Source organism: Oculina patagonica, chromosome 4, assembly GCF_052425735.1.
Source record: "Oculina patagonica isolate OP01 chromosome 4, crgOcupat, whole genome shotgun sequence".
Classification (NCBI taxonomy): domain Eukaryota; kingdom Metazoa; phylum Cnidaria; class Anthozoa; order Scleractinia; family Oculinidae; genus Oculina; species Oculina patagonica.
The window spans coordinates 53135529-53157323 of record NC_135761.1 but is presented as its reverse complement, the minus strand read 5'-3'; the positions used below and the strand labels follow the sequence as shown (position 1 = coordinate 53157323).

General features: G+C 39.6%; 2 protein-coding genes and 1 long non-coding RNA gene across 7 annotated transcripts in view; 1 reads left to right on the top strand and 2 right to left on the bottom strand.

Annotated features, from left to right (window-relative positions):
* Window positions 1–322: 322 nt before the first annotated feature.
* Window positions 323–2177, top strand: LOC144650645 (uncharacterized). The gene is made up of 3 exons (XM_078510374.1): window positions 323–438; window positions 535–586; window positions 1664–2177. The coding sequence occupies exons 1-3, from the start codon at window positions 323–325 to the stop codon at window positions 2021–2023; spliced, it is 528 nt and encodes a 175-aa protein (XP_078366500.1). The 3' UTR covers window positions 2024–2177.
* A 1562-nt stretch (window positions 2178–3739) lies between these two features.
* The window catches only part of LOC144650661 (uncharacterized), a 63349-nt gene continuing 45293 nt past the window's right edge, over window positions 3740–21795 (bottom strand). The window contains exon 2 of the long non-coding RNA XR_013570161.1: window positions 3740–3900. This is a non-coding gene — a long non-coding RNA (uncharacterized LOC144650661). The remainder of the gene's footprint in view (window positions 3901–21795) is intronic.
* Window positions 3740–21795, bottom strand: part of LOC144650582 (NLR family CARD domain-containing protein 4-like) — a 29934-nt gene continuing 11878 nt past the window's right edge. Inside the window, exons 5-10 of one of the 5 annotated variants that reach the window (XM_078510287.1) lie at window positions 15822–16007; window positions 14873–14896; window positions 13778–13861; window positions 13071–13151; window positions 10024–12866; window positions 3740–7518 (exon numbers count right to left, since the gene is read on the bottom strand). In XM_078510287.1, coding sequence (XP_078366413.1) covers window positions 7411–7518; window positions 10024–12866; window positions 13071–13151; window positions 13778–13861; window positions 14873–14896; window positions 15822–16007 — 3326 coding nt within the window. In that variant the 3' untranslated portion in view covers window positions 3740–7410. The remainder of the gene's footprint in view (window positions 7519–10023; window positions 12867–13070; window positions 13152–13777; window positions 13862–14872; window positions 14897–15821; window positions 16008–21795) is intronic. The other 4 variants (XM_078510288.1, XM_078510291.1, XM_078510289.1 and 1 more) reach the window with 4 other exon arrangements.

Here is a 21795-nt window from a genome sequence, read left to right as displayed (position 1 = left end):
GGATAAGGGCGATCAACCGTAGACCTGGTCTCCTGCGTCTTCAGTGATATGGTAAGCAGGGGAAGTAAAAGAACCCGCACGCTTATCGTAAAGAGTAGGGCATAGAGTTTCCCGTTGTTATGGTCTGGTCTTTGCCCATCGTGCTGTGTGCTGTTGAAATGTTCGGAGATATTAGCTGTACAAGCTACTCTGAAATCCGAGGGTAAGAAAAATGATGATGATGATGATGATGATGAACCCATCAACTTAAGAAAATCTTCTTGATGTGTTTAAGTTCACTGACAGCTCAGCTTCCTTTTTCCCCTGGTTAACTTAGGAATTCATGAAAGAAATGCAGCAATACCTGGGTATTCTGCGACAGTTGAAGGATAGTTTTTCACTAGCTGTCAGTTTCCAACTAGAAAAGGACACTACAAAACAACAATCGTACAAAAAATAATTATTTCTATACAGTAAACGCACGTTGCCTATCAACCATGAAATGTAACTATAAGCAATTACTTAGTTATTAATCAATTATTGTTTTCGTTTTTGTCAGGAGGAATACGCTCGCTTACAACAAGAAAATCATGAGCGACATATGGAAGTAAGACAGTAGTGACGTAATCCTCTGTAATTGGTCATAGACTCTCCTTACCTTTTACTGACAAATACTGTACCAATACCAAGAAGAATCTCATCATCTCTGGAAAACCGTCTTGACTGAAACAAAATTCTTCTAACTAAAGTAATAGAAAACGTATGAATGAGTGTTAAAAGAGTTTTGATTTTGATCTTGTATTCTTGGTTTTCACGTGACGTCATCAAAATTCTAAAATCCAAAATAGCAAGACCCCTGAGTTTTTATCCTTCACTGGCTATTAGACGTCCTTAATATATATATCTTGTTGAAGGTTTTTAGCTCGATAGCATTCACGGTCTTTAAGATAGAGCAATTTGAATTTCGGAGTTTCACGCCACCGAGATCAAAGATGGCCACCAGAAGGTTGTCACGTATACTTAAAATGCTTCATCTTGTGATTTTTAACAATCTGAACAATTGAAATTTTGCAAGAAGTATTTATCCATATGTAAACTTGTTCATGATGGTGATCTGACTGCTTTTTGTAGCAGAAGTGAATGCCAGATGTTTTTGTTGATTTCCGGCCGCCATGTTGGAGCCCAAGCAGTTGGGCTCCAAAATGGCGTTTCCATACTGTGCTCTCTAAATTTGCGTGAAACATTTTCAGGGATAACTCGAGTACAGAATACCGTAGAGACCTGAGACTTGGACAAGTAGTTTGTATAGTAAATTTCTATAACCTGTAATATTCTTGATGTTTTTGACTTAATAGTTTTGGATTTATTTTTCGCGGCGTGACAGTGAAAACCACCTATCACGCTTCCTTATCATGGTATTTGTAAGACGCGGTGCATGCCGCGCTTTCTTTTGCAGTATTTTATTTGAGACAGAAGGCAGTGTGGCCTGCAGATTGTTCACGTTTAAATCTCAAAGAATGCCCGGAAGAGTGTTTTGTTGAATTAACTGGATTTGGTTTACACAATTGTCTACTTACTCCCTCCAGAGCAAGTTTCGTTTCGAAGCCTCATAAGATGTTGGTTTCATCAGTTACCGCTCACTACAACAAACATTTCTCTAAGTTATTATTGTCTCTCAAAACAGATGGAAATGTTACAAGCAAAACAGGCAGAGGAAACAAAGATACTCCGTGAACAGATGCAAGCGGAAGCAAAGGCTCAACGAGATCAAATGGATAACATGATGAAGGCGAGCATGAAGCAGGCTGAAGAGGACAGACGAGCCTTTATGCAAGAAAATCAGGCATTAAACGAACGACTTGTGCAAATGCAGAAATCAAACGAAGGAATGCAGCAAATGGTGGAGAGTTTGAAACAACAACTGCAGCAGAACCAGAATAGACAGCATGAGGTTAAAAAGCCAGGATTCTTTGATAGAGCGCTGCAAGTGATACCCGCTTTAGCGGGAGTCGCTGCTGCCATACCAAAGTGTAGCGTTATGTAAGCCCTATTTAATCGTCCATCGACGAAAAAAAATTAAATTAGTTTAGCTGCATTATAACTTCTCCCTCACTGATATATCAAGTGATTTGTAACGATTTTATCAAGTAAACTGCATATTAATGACTATGAGTAGTCATTCTGCTCGCCTTTGATTCTAAAGTTACTCACTCAATTAATGCTGTAGTATTACTGACGTGTGATTGATTAAATGCTATAAAGACACTTAAAAATTGTTGTTGGATTATCTTCCTATAACCTACGTACAGTCAACGCTTTTTAAGAAACCTACCAGAGGTATGAACATCGTGCACTGATCTGTTATTGAGCAAGACACTTGGCCCACAGACTGGCTATTTCCGCTATATGTGTGCTCCGGCACACCTTGCAAAAGCCCTTTGGTAGCATTTACTTTACCAGATAAGCTTTTACCTGGAATTCGCAAGGAGAGCGTTAGTGGGGTCGAGACGTTCTCTTGACGCAAAGATCACGTCCCTAGATGCAAAAACAGGAGGCCGTGGAGGGAGACTGTTTATGGCCTAATTAATTTCCTGAGAAGAAGTGAGGAGCGAACACACGCGGGTTGAGGAAAAGGAGCATGTGCAGTAGAAGGTCTCCTGGCAGCCTCAAAACTAACCTGCGATCAGGCGTTCTTATTTTTTGTAAGGAGGGAGGGCATGATTTCAGGTTACCTCAAAACAGTCCAATATTTTTACGAAACACCAGCGTGTCCAAATTCTTTGGAAAATTTCAATCACGTTAACCCTTAGCAGCCTCGCCCCAGTTTCAACTGTTTCTCGTGTTAACTTTCCTAATCGCCCTTGTCCTTCTCATATAGTTTTTTTTCCAGAGTGCTCCTGTAAGCCAAAACCCTTATATTTGGTCTAGTTTTCTTTTAACACCAGATTGAGTTATTTTTTAATCGTCTCATATTCATATCTCAATCTGAAACAAAGAAAAAGAAAAATCAAACTGGTATGCATAAGTGTGTGTTATTCAAGCAGACTAGAAGCTTCAATGCTTCAAGGAATGTAAAAAATGTAAATGTTGTTTATAGTAGTCATGCACTTTGCTTCATATCTCTTCAACGGCTAGTAACAGGCATGTCATTGAAACAAAGAAAACAAATATTTTAAATGAACATTACAAAGTTAAAAATCTGGCAGGAGGCAGACGAATCCAGCCAGTGGCAGGGTGGAGGTTTTGAAGCCGGGATCCCCGGATTACAACACCAGCGCCCTAAACCACTCGACCACGCTGCCTGCGCTGAGATGTACTGAAGAGGCCAAATTGTACGGCGGCATGTCTTGATTTTTAAAATAATCATTTCCAAATACAAGCGGGATTGTGTGTGTGTGTGTGTGTGTGTGTGTGTGTGTGGGGGGGGGGGGGGGCACATTCTGATAAACAATGGGGGGAGGGGCATTGTTTAACTAACGGAAGTAGTCAGCTCCTTTACCCAGTCCCCATACCCCCATGATCCCTAAGAAACAGTTGTGTTAAAAGATTATTAGTGATTCGCAATATCCAGAGCCCAGTTATTCAAAGGGTGGATAACGCTATCCACTGGATAAATCGCTGTCCAGTGGATAAGGGTTAATAACAAAACATACCGCGCTATCCACTGGATAGTGATTTATCCGGTGGATAGCGCTATCAATCTTTTGAACAACTCGACCCAGGTGTATAATGTTCATAAATGGCAATAACTGGAACACAATTTGTCACTGTACATTTATTCTCCTTTATTTATCCCTCGCAGCAGCAACAATAACTTGGCTCATTTATACAAGATACAATACATTCACTAATAAAAAGTGTCTTGTGCATTTTCAGCCCTTCTTTTGATATATATTCTACGTATTCACCACTACAAACTACCTGCGGTCATGTTCTCAGTACACAACCCTGAGCTGAATAATTCTACAGTTAAATGTAACTTCAATGTCTGTGTACAACCGACAGGTTTAAATTCTTCTCACGATAGAATCGAATTTTTGTTAGTACCACATTTTGTTTTAGTGGACTGTGTGGTCAACACTTATAACAATAATTGGCTTAAAATAATCTCTACTGACTCTAAAAAGGGATAATCCAGAACATGCTACTAATCCGTCAGCAAAGATGTTAATTTAAACAACAACCATACCAGCCGCTGCTGTGCGATGCAGGTCACGCCTACAGACTGTAAATAACACTTGAGCCATTTTAGTCCATGATGAGATTGTTAATTCTCCTTACTATTTTCTTACATTTTCTAGAACTCTCCATGGGAGAATTCGGTTCTTAGTCAACACGTCTTTCCTGAGATGATCAGCTTGTTCATTCTCATAACCTGCCTGACTCAACTTGTTATAGAAATGTTAGGAAAAGAAACAAGATCATCATTGCTGAGGATGAACGGGTCACGATAAATTTTAACACATGATACATCTGACTGCAGTGCTCCAACACTAGAAAAATCATCATCAAAGATCATCTACAAGTAAAACACACGAGCATCAATCCTAAAAATTTAAATGATATTTGTGAAGTTCCAGTTATATCACTTCAATGAAAAAAGAACTCTTCGCATTTACTTCCTTTACTTTTCAGTCAGTTTTGGTAATTTAACTTTTTTTGTTATTTGATAAACAAAAGACATCTGACAACTTAGAGCGGTTATTCATTCACTGTCCAAAGTAATCACGTGTTCGCTCCTGAGCTGTGTGATTGGTTCAAAATACTCGTGTAATCTGGACTGACCAATAAGAACAAACATGTTATTTTCTCAGCCAATCAGATGCAAAACCAAAATCATGAGTGAATTGTGTTGGTGAGTTTTCCCGCGCTTTTCACCGGTTGCAAGGTTTTACTGTGACTTCTGATTGGTTCATTACGGTATTTGGGTGCCCTGTTATTGGTCAGAAGTGATTACTTTGGTTTTTCGACAGTCATTAAAAAACCGCCTTAACAACAGAGCTATTTGAGATAACTTGGTTTGCTTTGCAGTTCAGTGTGAGCGGTTAAAAAAACTCAAACCGTCTACTCAACCAGACGGTCGGTTCCGTGTATTTTTTGCTTTGATTTCTCATTGGTTCACTATGTTGTTTTCTTACCAACAGTCATGTGATTGCTTTGATTTTGGTTTTGCGACACTTAAATGACAACTGCTCCTATACGGCATGAAGTTCCCTGCAATCCGTTTTACTGAGCCTTTTAATAACACTCTACCTTGGGATTTGCATTTTACGCTACTGCCAATCATAATTATTATTAATACACGCGGCCAAATTGAAAACCGCCCTCTTGGAAACACGCGCTTTGCGGGCCGCAAATGACTCCTAGCGGGCTGTTAAGGCATTAACGGCCCTGCAGCTGATTGGTTCTCGGTTTATCATCCGAATAATTTTAACCAATATCAGCGTCGCTGACGCGGGAAAACCATTCAGGTGCGTACACGTACAGCAAGCTTTGAATTAACGCAGTCTCGAACAGTTTCTCTTGAAGCGAATTGTGTTCGGAAAGAAAAATCAGCGTCTATTTGTTATAAATGGGACAACCTGCAGCCAAAAAATGGGATTTAGAATCATATGCACAAGGCCAAGAGACAAAGAGAGCAACTTCTTGTTGTCTTGCGAGAAACGAAACATCGTTCACTCGAATTGTGTATCTCCGGTCGAGCTAATTTAGCTAAAGTATTGCAGGAATTTTACGCCGAAATTCAATCAGAGAATGTAAGTTTGTAAAGCATTATTACCGTATTTTCTCGATTAAACGCCCCCGGCGTTTATTTCAAACTTGGCTTGGTGGACCCGGCGTTTATTTGAAGCTGGCGTTTAATCGGGGCCCGGCGTTCATTAACGGACTGCAATTTTCTGTCAATTTTTCAGATTAATTTATCGTTACCGATCTCCGAGACCAAGGGGCAATTTGTCAAGGCGGGACGATTATTCTCTTCGTTCTGCCCCGAAAAACTGTCCCTGGGTATCCAAAGTTGATAATTGCCCAAAGCATGGCCAAAGTTGACACTATTGCGAATTAAACACGTTTATGATTCATTGAGGATTTGGGATAAACAGAACATAAACGGTATATGAACAATAAAGGCGCATGCAAGTTAAAGTTATGGGTACAAAGTTTTAAGTTCATAAACGGCAATGTCGCCAACGACCTCCTCGTTTTTAAACGAGCTCATCCAAGTTATAAACAAACGCTGGAGGAATCTCCGAGATTTTAACGACTGTGAGCGCTAACACAAGAAAGAAAATGCGTCAATCATGAAGACAGGAACGCAAACACTGCTAGGTTTTATTTTGTTGTACAGCGCCCATCCTAGCCATGTTACGCTGGACTTTTCTTTTGAACGTTTATTGAAGTTTCCAAAGCATCATACCGTACGAGTATGTCATTAGCAGTGCCATTCAAGAGAATATATTTACTTGTTTGCTTGACCTCAAATAAACGCCGGGACCTCGAACAAACGCCCCCGGCGTTTATTTAAAAATTGGCAATGTTGACCTGGCGTTTATACGAGGCCGGCGTTTAATCGAGAAAATACGGTATGTAAAATTTTCATCGCGACGAAGTACTTGTGTTATTAAATGCATGTGTTACCTATCTGGATGTTATTTGGCCTTGTATTGAAACAGAGAAACAAGGAAATATCAACCAATCACAACCCACAAAGGCGACCGTTTCACCCGTTGTAGAAAACTTCTGTTTCCTGAGAGGTCCGATTAGATGACTGACGGCAGCGAAAAACGCAACCATTGATAAAGCAGAGTTCAGGTGTTGTTGCAAGGCAAAGTAAACAGGTATTCTTCTACCACAGCAGCATTATGCTTTGGCTTAACATTTGCTTAGCGAGAGCAAGTTTCGTTAAACGTTGAAAGTGAAGTGTTAGTTTCTCAGAGACTAAGGGGGGCACCTAATCAGGTTGGGAGGAAGTGTAAAAGGACGAAACCGCAATCTCACTTATGCCGTTTTTACACGTTTTAACTTCCTCCTGTTCCGATTACCTGCCCTGAGCATCCAAAGTCATGAACGTGCGAGGTAACTTGGGTTAATTTTCGTCGAGTATCACCTTCACGTTGCTCAAGTAGCACGAGTCATACCGTACATCTGTGCCGTGTTGATCGAGTTTGAATTGAGAGATGAAGAAATAGATTCCAATTTAACAAGTGAGTGGTCAGTTGATTACTTTGAAGAACGCATACCTGGAATTCCAAAATGAATCTGGGCAATAAAGTAATTTCTAGTATTTGTACACTAAATATATATTAAATATTTTTGAAGTTCGATAGTAATCACGTCACTTCGTTACCGATCCAACACATCATGATACATCCAGGGTCACATCTCCTCGGGTTTTTGTGACAAAGAATCCGAGTCTGCTTGGGATTTGATCTCTCACTCATCAGCAAATAAAGTATTTGCCTCGTGGAAAACATCAGGCCCACCATGTCTTAACTCAGCCTCCGTGCGCAGTCGATAGCCACCCCACCAATCATTTCTTGTCTATCAGAGAGACGAAAGCGGAAAGTAAAATTAAACCCATTACAATATGGCAGTTTATTGTGTGAAAAAGCATTACTATTTTCAGTAACTGAAAACAGCATACACCAAGATATACTTTTCAGCTAATCGTTCTCGTTCGCAATCTCAAAAGACCTTCAATGTCCACGTGTTATCTATAAGCGCAATTGTGTTGATCGATTCAAATAAGAGAAGGAATCAACTTATTTTGTGTATACTATGTATTTGTGTATACTATTACTATTATCACCTAAATTTAAAGTCCTGTTTTGAATGTATTTTTAATCCTAAGCAATAATACCCCTGGGAAACTGTGCTGCATAAAATTGGACTATTTTGTACAGAGCTCTAAGACTTTCCTCAGTTTTTAGCTTAACCCTTGCCAGCAGCATTTCATGATCAATTCTTTTTCGCATTGCAGAACTAACAAACATAATTTTGTCCCAATATTTCTTTCAGCGTAGCAGATATTTCCCACGAACAAACAAGGCAGGCTTTTTTGCTTTTCAACAAGGCAATTTATGGTACCATCACTTATTCATTTCAAAGAAAAACTTTCTCTATGTTTGCTTTTGAATATGTCTTTAACACTGCTGGTCAGAAGTGTTTAGCGTTGGGAAAAGCATGCTGCATAGCACTGGATGTTTAGTGGAAAGCGAACTCTGCGGGCTGATGTCCATGGTCGGAAGGCAAGGTCGATTCTGGGACAACTAGATGTTACTGGATAGTGCATGTCCAATTAGTATTCGCTTTCATGAGAATGAGAAATTACTCCGAGAGAGATTTGGTGTATGCACGGGTAGCTTAGAAAGTATTGAGCAAGAAATGCAAAATCAAGCAATTTTAATGATCGTCAGCATAATATGAAAACAAGTATTGTCAGAATCGAAATGTTTCTTTTTTTTTTTTTTTGGTTTATCAGTTTTTCCGCATAGCTGAAACAAAAAAAAATGTTATTTTTCTAGTTACCTTAAGGTTACTATTGTTAGCGGCTACTAATTTTAGCGATTTTATCGAGTTGGGTGAAAATCGCTAAATTTAGTACTCCCTCAAATTTGTCACGGTAAAACTTAATGCGCGTTAAATTTAATTTAAACTATATGTCAAAGTTGGAAGACAACAATTAAGAAGGCTGGGAGAAAGCCGGGATCGCCGGGCAAGACGGATTTCCTTGACGAGGACCTATTTTTAACACTTTCACTCCACCGTGTTCTTTCTTTATACGATGGCATTGTTCGTTCAATTCCAAGTGACTTTGTTGTTTTAATGAACATATATTTCCATCTCAGCTATATCTTCATGAAAAGCTTGTTTACACGACATCGCTCATTTTTTCAATTTTTGGAAAATCTTTAATTTTTTTTTCTGGGCCGCGTAGTACTTCTCGGGAAGCGAACTAATATGTGCAGAAGTGTATCAGGATTAGTGGAAAACGCGGGGCCGGTTGCCGGGGTAAGGGGTGCCGCGGCCCCACGCTTTCCACATACCCCGGCTATCAAGCTGTTTACAAGATGAGAGACACGGGAAGCCATTTTAAAGCAAACATGGTACGATACAGTGGCTTTCACTGACGTTCATCATTTTACTTTCGTCTTTTCGTGTCATTTAAAACTACTTTTCAAATACTTAATAACAACTGTACTATTCGTATAAATGGGTTTCAATGTTAACCGTTAGCCGTAAAAATGTTAACCGTATTAAATTCTAGCCACTTAAATGAAGGTCTCTTGAAGATCTCTTGTCAGCCGAAATAAAATTAATGTATGTCCAATTGCAATGGCACCACAAAAAAACTCACGTGTTTTCCTTCTAATTAAAAAAAAACAGTTTTTGTCTCCTTTGTACTTAAAAGTTAGGAACGAGGCATACTCCTATTACTACACCCCTCGCTATATGAAAAGGACTTTTAAGAAATTTTCTTAATGTCTCTTTTTCTTTTATTATTGTACCATACATAGTTTGTACATTCTTGGTTTAGCCAAAACTTTACTGTATTTATAGCTTTTGAGGAAGCGTTTCACAGCTGTGAAAGAAATAAAGATACTTCATTCATAGTTCACAGAGCTCTCCCTATTGCATTTGGCTGTAGCCTAAAACAAACGTTAAACGTGGTTTAAGTGACTTGACAATTTTTCTTCAAATCACTGCTATGTAGTCATAGGGACATTTGGCCCTTGATTTTCTTCGAATAAACAATGTACTATCATCCGCGGATGTTACAGTAAATCACTAAAAAATCCAATGTACGGATAACTAAATTGTTTCGAGTTTTCGTTTAAAAGTTTTTGATAATTATTCACAAATATTTGTTTCGTGAAAGAAGGCAAGCTTGCACACAATTATGAATGTTCCAAACTCACTATATTTCCTTTCATTCAGACTACTCGTAGAAACCGTTATTTTTAAAAGAAGCTTATTGGGAATAGTGCCAAGTATTAGTAGGTACAAGACACAAAGAGTAAAAACAAATGTCAACAAAACACTTACATGGTAATCAGTGAACAAGTTAATGTTCGTTCCACGTACTGCTGTACACAACTCGTCGGCTTCTTTCTTTGTCATCTTAACATCAGACAGGTACAGGAACGTCAGCTTAGGAATACTGCCGAGATGCTGGATCAGATTACTGACTCCTCGACCAAGTGGATTGGACCCTAGTTGAAGCAACACCAGCTCTGGTACATACTTCAGTGCATGGGCCAGTGCTGATACTTCCTCTTCACCCATCTGTGTATCACACAACTCCAGCACGAACAAGTGACAAACCCAGTGCAGGTGTTTAGCCAGTGCAATAATCCCGTGACCCAGTGGGTTGAATGATAAAGCAAGTTTCTTTAGCTCTGAAAGACGATGTAAACAATGGGCAACAGCTGTGGCTTCCTCTTCACCCATCTGTGTATTCCTCAGCTTCAGCTTATTCAGGGAAGGCACACTGTTCAGGTGTTTAGCCAGTTCATTGATCCCGTGACCAAGTGGGTTGAATGATAACGCCAGTACTTGTAACTTCTTTACATATTTTAGTGAAGCAGCAAGTATCTCACTCTCTTTATCTCCCATATGGACTCCTTGCAATTTTAATTTAGTCAACTGTGGCACGTGGTGTAGGTTCTCAGCCACATCACTCACACTACTGTGTAAAGGATTCCGTGACATGTCGACCTTATGTAAGTTAGGAGCCTGGTGCAGTGACCTAGCAATGTCAGTAGCACACTTTGCTGTCAAATTGATCCTTTTAAGTGTTAAGCTGTGGAGATTGTCAGTGAAGTGTATACAAGAAACCATTCTCTCTGTCAGCTGAGCGTGGTAGGTGACGTCAATTGAACCCTTGAAATCTACGTCTCGAGGACTTGTTACAAAAGGTAACACGTAATTCACAATCATGAGATCCTCACTTGTTGGGTGTCTAATTTCAACCTCTCTGACAAATGACAGACAATGCTGCCGAGTCTGCTCCGGCACGTTCTCAGTCAAAACCAAAGCTCTGTTGTTGTCTTGATTCTTTGACAGGTTATCAACAGGCTTCTGAGGAGACACTGGGGCTGATGCGAGTTCAGTAAGCAGTTCAGTAGGCAGAGAGCCGAGGTATTCTTTACGAATGCCAGAAAGATAGAAGAACATTTTCTCTCCCTTTTTCCTTAGGAAAATATCTTTCTCTAACAGATTGGCGTACTTTTGTACTTTGCTGTTCTCCCCCGAACACAATATAACGTAAGTGTTCAAATCAAGCATTATAGAGAAAATGTCATCATCTATCGCCTTACGTTTCTCGTACTCAAAAAATACATAGTTTGGAAACCTGATGGGTGATTTCAGTAAGTGTTCTCTGGCAGCAATAGGAACCTGTCTGTAATTTAGAATTAAAACATAATTAACAGACTCAAGGAACAAAGGAAACACGGCTTCTCTGTCTGAGGCTGGACAGCAAAGCAAACAATCTAAACTAATAGAAATAAACTTCCTTTGACTTTCTGAGAAATCTTCAATTGAGGGCGTCTTAGTGAAGTTATACGCTGTGAGATCTTCTTTCTCTCCTATGATCCGCAGATGACTGAGTACAGCACGGGCAGCATCTGATGACAACTCACAGACGAATTTCAGAACTTCAACCATCTTTGCTATCTTTTCAAGCGAGTCGACTTTTGACAGACAGGTGACAGTTTTATTCTTCCTGATTATCAGTTCTTGAATGATGAACCAGGCTGCAAGGAACTCCTGAACAGATTTATGGAGATAATAAACGATTTTCTCAGGATTCAGACTTGATAGTTTTGAGACTTGAAAAAACCCGACGTCAATAAATTTCTTAAAGACATCGCTATCGGGCAGTTTGCTGAAGTTGAAATGAAGGCAGTCATCCAAAAGAGCATAAAATGCCAGTTCTCCTAATTTTGAGAGTTCCTCTTTGTATACCTCTATGCTCTTAAATGCTTCATCTGAATCTTTCGCAGCCAGATGATCAAAGAGGGTCTGCATAAATCGTATGAAAAGATCCGCCCGAGATGTGGGTAGTCTTTTACGATCTTTCTCTTTCCAGAGTAGACACAACATTAACAAGAGAAGTGGTATCTCCGCCATGCCCCAGAGTTTTTGTTTGTTAACGTATTCAATAAGCTCTTCGACATCTTGTCGATCACTAAGTAACTTGCTCGCAAACTGTCTAACTTGCTCCTCACTATCGAACCCATTGATTTCAAACTGAACGTGACTTGGCCCTCTCAGTTCATCCTCTTTCACGCGCCGTGTGGTGACAACAACACAACAACCTCTCAAATTACTGCCTTTCCAAATCTGATAAACTGGCGATGATTTTCCAGCGCTGTACTCATCATAACCATCCAAAACGAGCAGGACTTTCTCCTGGTTCTGACAGACATATTCGTACAAGTTATCGATCCCCATTGGTTCATCAGCAGACAACAGTTCAGCAGTTTTCAGCATGGCGCAGAAATCGTTGATGTCGCAAACATCTCGCAACTTAATTAGAAGTACAACATCAAACTTCTTTAAAATTCCTTTCTCGCCTCTTGTCCAGTCCACAACAATCTTTTGAGTGAAAGTTGATTTTCCTATTCCAGGTCTTCCGTACACTAGAATTCTTTTAGGGTTAAGATGACGTCCGTGGCCTTCAAATATTTCGCTATAATCGTTTAGCTTTTCTTTCCTTGTTCCGTCAGGTTTTCTGTCATCTCTCAGCATTGATAACTGTATGTAAATGTCATCGATATGCACAGTGTTGTCTGGATCCCAGGGTGTGATTTTCACTTGACTCATGGTGTTGTAAAACTGATGCAGCTGTTTTTGACACCATTTCAAAAATATGGCCGCGGAATCTATTAACGAGAAACAAAAAGGAAACTAAATTACGTAAACTGCTTGATACTCGCTTTTAAAAACGTTAAAACACACATTTGGCAAAAATACTTATAGACGTTTCGACCTAATAACTTAGGTCTTCATCGGTTTAGGTAGAATGAAAAAGGGAAACAATGAATAAATACTGCAAATGTGGAGCTTCTTTTCCAGATAATAAATACCTTTAACCTTGATGCGCTTGGCATCCTGTTTTTTGGCGCACCTTGCCCCTCTCTTCGGTTTCCTGGATGGATGCTGCTCTCCTGATGACGTAACCATGAGAAGAAAGAGAAATAATTCTAACGTCAGAGCAGTCTGAGAGTTTACTTGGCTGATTTAAAACAAGAACTAAGTTACTTGAAAGGATTCAGAAACATATAGTATGTAAGAAAACAATTCTAATCCTAGTATAATATTGTCTTGCTATAAGTTGAATTGCGGAAACATTGTGTGTAACTTCTTAAATGTGAGGCAGCGTTGGCCTAGAAAAATTGAGGGGGCCCGGGGGGGGGGGGGGGTATCCGTTTTAAAAATGGTGTGATACTTCCCAGGGCTCATGTTACTGTAGTCTATTGCTTTATTTGCGGTCATACTGAAGCCTGAAGGCAGACATGCGGGGAGGGTGGCCATTTGTCTATCGAACTTTTACCATCTTTATTATTTAATTTAACTATCAAGTTTTGATTTTTAACTTAGCAAGCTGTAAGAGACACACACTGCCTGGGGGTGCACAGACGATATTTTCACATGCTGGGCATTTCTCATAGCTTGGGGTGGAGGTGAGAAAAATTGGTGCCGCTTTGATATTCTCACAAGCATCTTTTGCCATATTAGGACACATAAATGATGTAATCTGCAATAGTACATTTTTAATCTTTGTAATAAATACCTTCAAGTTGGATGCGCTTGGGATAAGGACCATTTGCACTTGGTGCCCCTCTCTTTGATTGGCTGGATGAACTCTGATTGTCTTCTTAAAAGATCCGGCAAGAAAGAAAGAAAGAAATTTATTAATGTCGGAGGAGTGCTACATTTGTGAATTCTCTTAAAAGAAATGAATGCATATACTAAACACATTTGGAAAACAAGAACAAGTTTACATTAATAAGGATAGGGACCTCATTCTAGAGAATACGATCATCTTATCTTAGTTGTGTATTTTTTTAGCAGTACAAAGAGTAGGTATTTACAAAAACTGGTAATTTCAAAGAATTCCAAACAAAATTCAGTGTCTTGAAAAGGGATCTCCATCTTCAGAAATTCATGTACACTGCCCAGATGCCAATGTAACTACAGCAGCTCATAGATGCAAGCAGGAAGGCGGTTGACAGCAGTCAAATGCAAAACTCCAACTCCACTTCCAGTTTTCGCCGCCTTGAACTTACTAAGAATTTGACACAAAAATGTGCATGACTTTTGTAGGAAAACATTATAAAAATAGCACTGGGAAACAAACTTATGAGCTAGTTAACTAGGTGGATAACAATGATTAAATTTCCTATAGATAAGCGGAGTAAAAAGATTAACTTTTTAGTGACTGTCTAAACTTTTAGCTTAAAAGCGACTAGCGAACGTGGGGATGGATCACTTGACGAGCCCAAAGAACGTCTGCGTAGGAGGCTAAAAGACGTATACATGTATGCGGAGGTTTTGGCGGGAAATATGCATGCGTGCAACGTTTGACACTATGTGGAGGAGGTTGGGGGCAATAGCCATTTGTAGATCAAGCAACCTCGTCCCCAGGGTCTTCTAGACCCTGGGAACGAGGTTGAATCAAGCTGTCACATACGCCTAGAATTTTAACTACAGTGATCTGACTGCCATGATAACATGTAAACCTACATGTACAGGCTGGGCCCGCATTTCTTATCAGGTAAGGGGGGTGGGTAAGTAAATTTTTTGTACAGTTTCATGTTAAGTCTTTTGAGTTATCTGTAGGTATTTTTTAGTAGAGCTTTTGATTTAGTTAAATGGTATTAATTACCTTTAACACTGATGCGCTTCATATCTACAAGAAGAAAAAAACAGTGTTTTAGTTTAACACAACAGCAGTGTGAGAGGTTGATGGGAGAATTCCTTCGAAAGTAACTCCTAAAATAATTTCAAAACAAAAGCAAAATAATTTTTTAAATAATGAATAAGAAACAGCAATGAAACTAATCAGCTCAATCCTAGCAGTACATTTTGTACAAGGGCAAAGTAAACAACAGAGATCAAGTTGGTAACAGTCTCGGTCCTTGCAACAGAGTAACACGGTAAGGGAACAAACACCTTACTAAGGCTCTTAAATTGGCAAAACATTAGAGTACGATGACAAAATGCCTAAGAAAAGTAGTTTAAAAGGAATAAACTCCAACTAAGACGTTAATTACATCAATGAAGCTAGAGTGCCAACACCTTGTGAAACAATAAGCTGCCATGACATCACTAAAGGTCTTTAATTAATTGTTGGACTGCTCAGACAATTTTAAAGGAAGCACATTTCTCACACACAACTGGGAGCTTTATTTAAGTCATAACAAAACAGAATAAAAATCATAACGTAACAACACTAGAAAAAAGCTCTGGTAACAATCACTAGAAAAAATTAGGTTCAAAAAATTGACAACTGTCCGGCAACCATGAAAAAATGTACGACTTACGAAAACAAGTCCTACGACTGAAAATCGAAAAAACGATAACCCCGACAAGCGCCTCACACAATAAAGAGTAAAAATTAACCAATGACTATCTCGCAATACAACTATCAACACTGCAAAAAGGGGGCGGGTGGGCGGGAGTCAGGTAATGGCGAACGGCAACAAGAAAACTGAGAACCCTGTCGGACCATGTGACCTAAACCCCCCGCACACTAGCACCCAGACTCCCAGACGTGTGTGAGAAAAACATTTTCCGCTTAATTCGTTCCTCAGCCAGCGGAAAACAACACTTACCGTCATAATGGCGCCATCCTCGGAAAACAACAGGATCACTCAAAATTTTTGCAACAACAGAAGCAGCCATCACACTAGCAAAAGGTCTCCAGCTCTCTGATACGCACTCAGTACCATCAGCATAATCTGTGATTCCTTTTACTACTAGCCATTCAATTTGATCATCAAATGCAGCCGTGAAAACACCTGGAAAACAAAACAAGACATTGTAAGAGTGTCAACTTGAGGGAGAAACAGTAACAAACAAATAAATAAGGATGACAGTGTTTTGATTCTAGTTAAGTATCATCCTCAGTCATTAATGTAGGCTCTGTAGCTCAGTTGACTTTAGATCTAAAAGTCGTCCATATGAACCTTAACTGTGCTGCTGAATTCATTATATTAAAATACAACCGAAAAGTGTTTTTGCCGCTATAATTCTTTTAACCGTTGAAAGCTATGTTAATTTGTTTCTCGCTGATGACTCCATGAAGGATGTGTAGAGGGATTAATAAAATTTAAAAAGGAAGAAAATGGTGGTCTACGTAGCCAATAGGTCGCATCCTTCTAGAGAGAACATGGCATTAACACTGTATGCAGGTGCTCATGACTAATGTCAATAAAATGCATTCAACTAAGGAAGGATGAAGAACTGCACTCAAGCTAAAAGAATAATATAACCCAACATAGAGATAATGTTGAGTAATACAGAGCTCTGCACTGGTCGATTGTTCGCTTAAGTTTGATTTTGTTACACGAAGATTCAGTGAACGTTTCACGCAGATACCGCACCTTTTTCTCCAAATAAGCTCGCCTTAAAATAAGCCCTTTTCTCTGAGATGCAAAAATCCTTCAACGGGTAAGTAAGCTATCTCCAATAAATACTTGAGACCCATTAAAAGCTCCCGTTAGAAACTCTTTTAATGTCCTTTGGAAACCCTTTGGGAAGTCTTTGAAAACCCTTTAGAAACCTGTATTTACCCAAATTGCAATGCTCTGTAACATGTGTTGTTGTATGAAGGGTAAAATATAAGACTACAGCAGACTCGTTCCCAGTCCCTACTTATTTGTTCCTAAGGGCGATAAAAGACTGGGGCGGAATGAGGCGAGGGTTGCGGGGCAGGCTGGGAGGGGCAAAGAAAAAGTAGGGACTGGGAGATAATGTTTTCAAGATGGCGGATCTGGGAGAATAATATCGCCGGAAAGTTTTGCGAATATAGCAGAGAGGCCATTTCACCAAGCTTTTCAGCTGCAGGCATAACCTCTTCCACGCAGCCAGTGTAGGAACGAAAGGTTCTTTTATTTTCCTGACGGTTTGGATGATCATTTTTGTACAATAAGTAGTCGACCCTCCGTGGGCCCTGAGCTTTGCTTGATCAGGCTTGATGTAGAAGAATCTCAGTATTACAGCTCTGATGCGAGATATAAATTTTTCAGAAGAAGCTTAAGCGTGAATCTGGAAGATGTCGGAGATTGCAATTGCTGTAAGATTTTGTAGTTTCACTGTTTTGATACACTGATTTATCTGTAATTTTTGTAACAACATAATATATACAGAAAAATATGTTTCCACCGGTTTTATTGTTGTTGTTTTATTATCGATTGTTGTCGGATCTTTTTAATTTCCACGACACGTTCTGTATTAAAGAACGGCCGACTGTAAGGGCCGAGATCTTTCCGTCAGTGACCCATTTGGCGAATCGCTCATGTTTTGCCCAAATATACCTTTTGGTAAGACATTTGCAAAAATTATATTTACGGTAAAAGTTCCAGCGATTTTTTTATTTTTCAGAAAATAACGAAAATAATCAATTGCAATCAATCAAATGCCCAAAATAAGTTGCGTGGACGAAGTCCCGGTATAGTCTCTAAAAAACTTCAATTGCCGTCAAACTTCACAAAAAAGCGGAACAAACATTACTTTAGGGACCGACCATTATTTATTGTCTGGGGGGGAGCGGAGGATTTTTTTTTTTTTTTTTTTGGGGGGGGGGGTCACTTGATATTTAGATGAACAGAAGGGGGGATCAGTCGTAACTGAGAGCCCAAAAGGGGGATCACTAGAAATTTTGGAAGGATTCTGATGCGCCCATTCTACTGGAAGATGATAGCACTTGCGGTCTCAATTGCAATTTGTTCTAACACAACTCTATATAAATAACAGCAAAAGCCCTCTAAGAGGACACGTGTTTACGTCTCTGTAGTAAATAAAAACGACAATGATAAGAGAGGAGTTGTATGTTTAGGTTTATTGGAGAGTACTTTATTGATACTTAATTCTGCAGGTGCTAAATTTCGCAATTTTGACGAGACAGTATTTACTGGTGTTTTATTTTTGCGATTTCGACAAAAAATACGTTACAAACATTGAAAATATGTCAAAAAACGTTAAAAAATACGTTTTGCGGGTTCTTCGTTTCGGTTAACCTTCAATGCACTCAAGTAAGGAGAAACACAATGTTAACTTAAAATTGAGAAACAATTTATTCGAGTGAGCTGATAGCCTAGCGATTAGCGTGGTTGCCCCTGATGCGTGCGAGCACGGGTTCAAACCCAGCGCCTTCCTTATTTTTTTTTTTTTTTTTGGTCTGTGTAACATTTTCTTTTTTCTTATTTTCTTTTTCTAAGTGTCTAGTGCAATTATTGCATTTAGCTGAGCGTGCAAGTCCTGAGAACTCCACTTCAAGTTCGTAGTTTGGGTTAAGTTTCGTCTGTGTCAGATTGCGAATTTCTTCCTTGACTGAAACGACGCGGAAACGAAGACTTAAAGACCTCGATTTCCACTTGTTTCTGCCGTTGAGTATTTTCCAGATTCATTTCCTTCAATTCCAGACTTCAAAAAAAAATTATTTTAATCGTTAACGGACAAAAAACATTGCCTCGAAAGAACCTACAACAGACACCATTTTCTTTGTTTCATGCGTGAGTATAAGGGCCTGATTACATGAGCCGGGCTGGCCCGGCTAGCCGGGCTGGCTCGGTTTGCCGAGATCTCGGAACGTCTGTTAAACGCAACAAAAATCAACATCGCGATTACATGACAACTGGGCCAGCCCGGTTAGCCGAGATCCCGGTATCGCGATGCCGGGATCTCGGCTAGCCGGGATGAAAATTTTCCATGTAATCGCGTTCACCGGGCCAGCCCGGCTAAGCGGGCCAGCATTAAATTTCTCTTCTGAGCACAATATCCGACGAAAAAATCAATGCAACTCCTTCTAAATAGGATGTAGAGGTAAAGTAACCCATCCAGATGCATAAGTGCAAAAAATTAACCACCAAATAATTTTTTTATTGCCGGAAAAAGGTGATTAAGATCATTCGTGCTCTGATCATTTATGCTAAAACCGGGCTGAAAGTCATCTCGGCAAACCGGGCCAGCCCGGCTAACCGGGCTCATGTAATACCGGGCTGAAAGTCATCTCGGCAAACCGAGCCAGCCCGGCTAACCGGGCCAGCCCGGCTCATGTAATCAGGCCCTAAAAGGACATGGGAAAACGAGCCTGCAATGTCGTATTCGTTCTGACAACGTGGTAAAAAGAAAAAAAAATCCGCCGTGGTACTTGTAAGACTAAAAAAAAATAATAAAAATAAGGTTCTTACTAAATGAGTATTAAGTCCCTTTCGACAAAAAATAATCTTCCACATGTCTCGAGCTCAGCACTTCTTCTTCTTCTTCCACTAAAGAAGAGTTCTGACAACGTGACGGTCAGCAGTTATCCCCATGAAAAATCTTACGGACTTACTAACAGACCCGCTGGCATAAGTGCTTACTGACGTAACCACCAAAAACGGATGCTGTCATACTGGGGAATGTGCACTTTTCAATTAATATCGAGAACGTTTTGTGTTAACAATTTTATATATTCCTTTTATAAAGTGCTTAGCTAATATTCATCTTTGAACATGACAGGTGAATTCTAAATTGTGAACCATAACTCCTGATAACTAAAACATTGTGAAATAGCATGTTTGTTTAAACATAAAGCATTGATCGCCTCTCCAGGAATAGGCTCCTGTCTCAGCTTTATAGTAAATCCGATTCAACAACTTCATTTGCCTCTTGAGCTTCATCATTCCGGCAATTCAACAACTTCATTTGCCTCATGAGCCTCATCATCCATTACATTTTTGTAAGGCAAAAGTGCATTAAAGATTGTATTGCATTCGATTCAACAACTTCATTTGCCTCTTGATCATCACCGTCCGATTCAACAACAACATTTAGTCCTCTACAGCAGTTTGACCTTGGATTTTGTGCCCTTAAAATGCCGTTACTTGTTCAAGATTTTTTTGTAAAGGTCATGCTACAGCAAAGGGTCTTGATCCAAACGCCTTTTTATTTTCTTAGGAAAGTCAGCATTGATGCTGAGGGTCCCCAATAGGTTTTTAGGCAGGATTCGGGAAATGTCACCTAAAAGAAACAAAATCAGGAAAGTCCCGTGACAAGAAAATAATGTACTTGTATAGAAAATCAAGTAGTGATCTTCGTGAACGTCGCGAAAAGGTGCACAAACCGTGTTTTCCACGTGCCAGTTACACGACAGGAAAGATATATGCCGTATTGTCGATGACCAAAGACTTCAAGACCAGCGCTTGGAGGGAATATGCACCCACTGAAAGGCCTTTTATCGTTGATGCAATGGATTAAGAAATAAATGGTCGGGATCAGGATAGGCCGATAAAAACCTTCGAGATTACGGGATTAAGGGAAAATCTTAGCTGGGATGGCGGGATCAGAAACCCCTATTGGGAACCATCCATGCTATCTACAGGGGAAACTCTATCATTCCCTTCGATTGAACCAAAAATTTGTCCCGTACCCTCGATTGCAAAACACAACTCTGGAGGTTGGAGAAGGTTTTCAAGCATTTTGTAATGTTTACAGAACTGGCGAATACTTTTAAACGGTTCGCACGATCAACAATCGGCTAGGCACTCTGATTTAGCAAGCATTGGAGAGGCTTCTCACGAAAATTTGGGGTCGTGGCTTCTTTCGTCGACGAGCGTCAAGTATGGAAACTTTCAATTGAATATGAGAGTTAAAATTACATGACCTTAGTATTTCCGTACTTCTGCTCCAACGATTTTCCTGAAACTTGGCTATGGTATGTATCAAGTGAATATAAGCTGATTCCAGAAATTTAGCAAAAATCTATCAGCAAAGTTTTTTACTGGACGCGATTTTGTCCAAAACGTGGGGTCCAGTTAAACACCAGTAACATTAAAAATAGTTTTCACCAACTAAAATCAAATTAAATCATATTATTACTGAATTTGTAGGCAAAAGTTTTCCCAAAGTTTCATAGCCATCGCGTTAAAGCCAAAAAAGATATGACGTAAAGTTTGACATGGACGAGTGCTCCTGGAATAACTACGCGTACGGAGCCACCTTAAGCAATCACAATGAAACTTATAGGATATATAGTATGTCCGAACATCTTTCTTTTGGTATACGTCACGTAGGATGATGACGTCACATCACGTGACAATTACATCATGATGTCAAAAGTACACAAAATCAATAAAACTGTGCTTAAAACCGTAAAAAGGTGAAAATAATTACATTAAAGTTAATTCTTATTACTAGTAGTAATTGGCAATTAGGGGAGTGCGTTCGGTAGCGTGGGGTGATAGGGGAGGGGGGCAGGGAAAGCTGAAGGCAAGGGGTGGGAAGTATAATATTATATTTTCTTAATATTTGAGGTTTCTTTGTCATGTGCAAACTACAATGAAAAGTCCATGCAGAAAATGTGACATTGCCAAGCTGATGAAAACTGATCTGCTTGTACCAACCCATCTTTCTAAACCATAAGAGGAGAATTAAGCCTTCTGATATTTGTGCCAAGCGAAGTGGCTAAAAGTCTTTAAGGTGGCTCGATACAGTTTTTTCTGGGCCATACCTTCAATTTGCAATTGGCCTTTAAACGATCTTCCCTGACTCGGATCGATATGAAAATTACACCATATATTGGTTTTAGATTGAAGTTTGCTTTGA

Excerpts from the sequence above, each read along its gene's own strand:
- LOC144650645 (XM_078510374.1), top strand. The coding sequence starts at position 323 with ATGAAAGAAATGCAGCAATACCTGGGTATTCTGCGACAGTTGAAGGAT. Across the intron at positions 439-534 it reads CAACAATCGTACAAAAAATA|TCAGGAGGAATACGCTCGCT; the intron begins ATTATTTCTATA and ends TTTTCGTTTTTG. Across the intron at positions 587-1,663 it reads ATCATGAGCGACATATGGAA|ATGGAAATGTTACAAGCAAA; the intron begins GTAAGACAGTAG and ends CTCTCAAAACAG.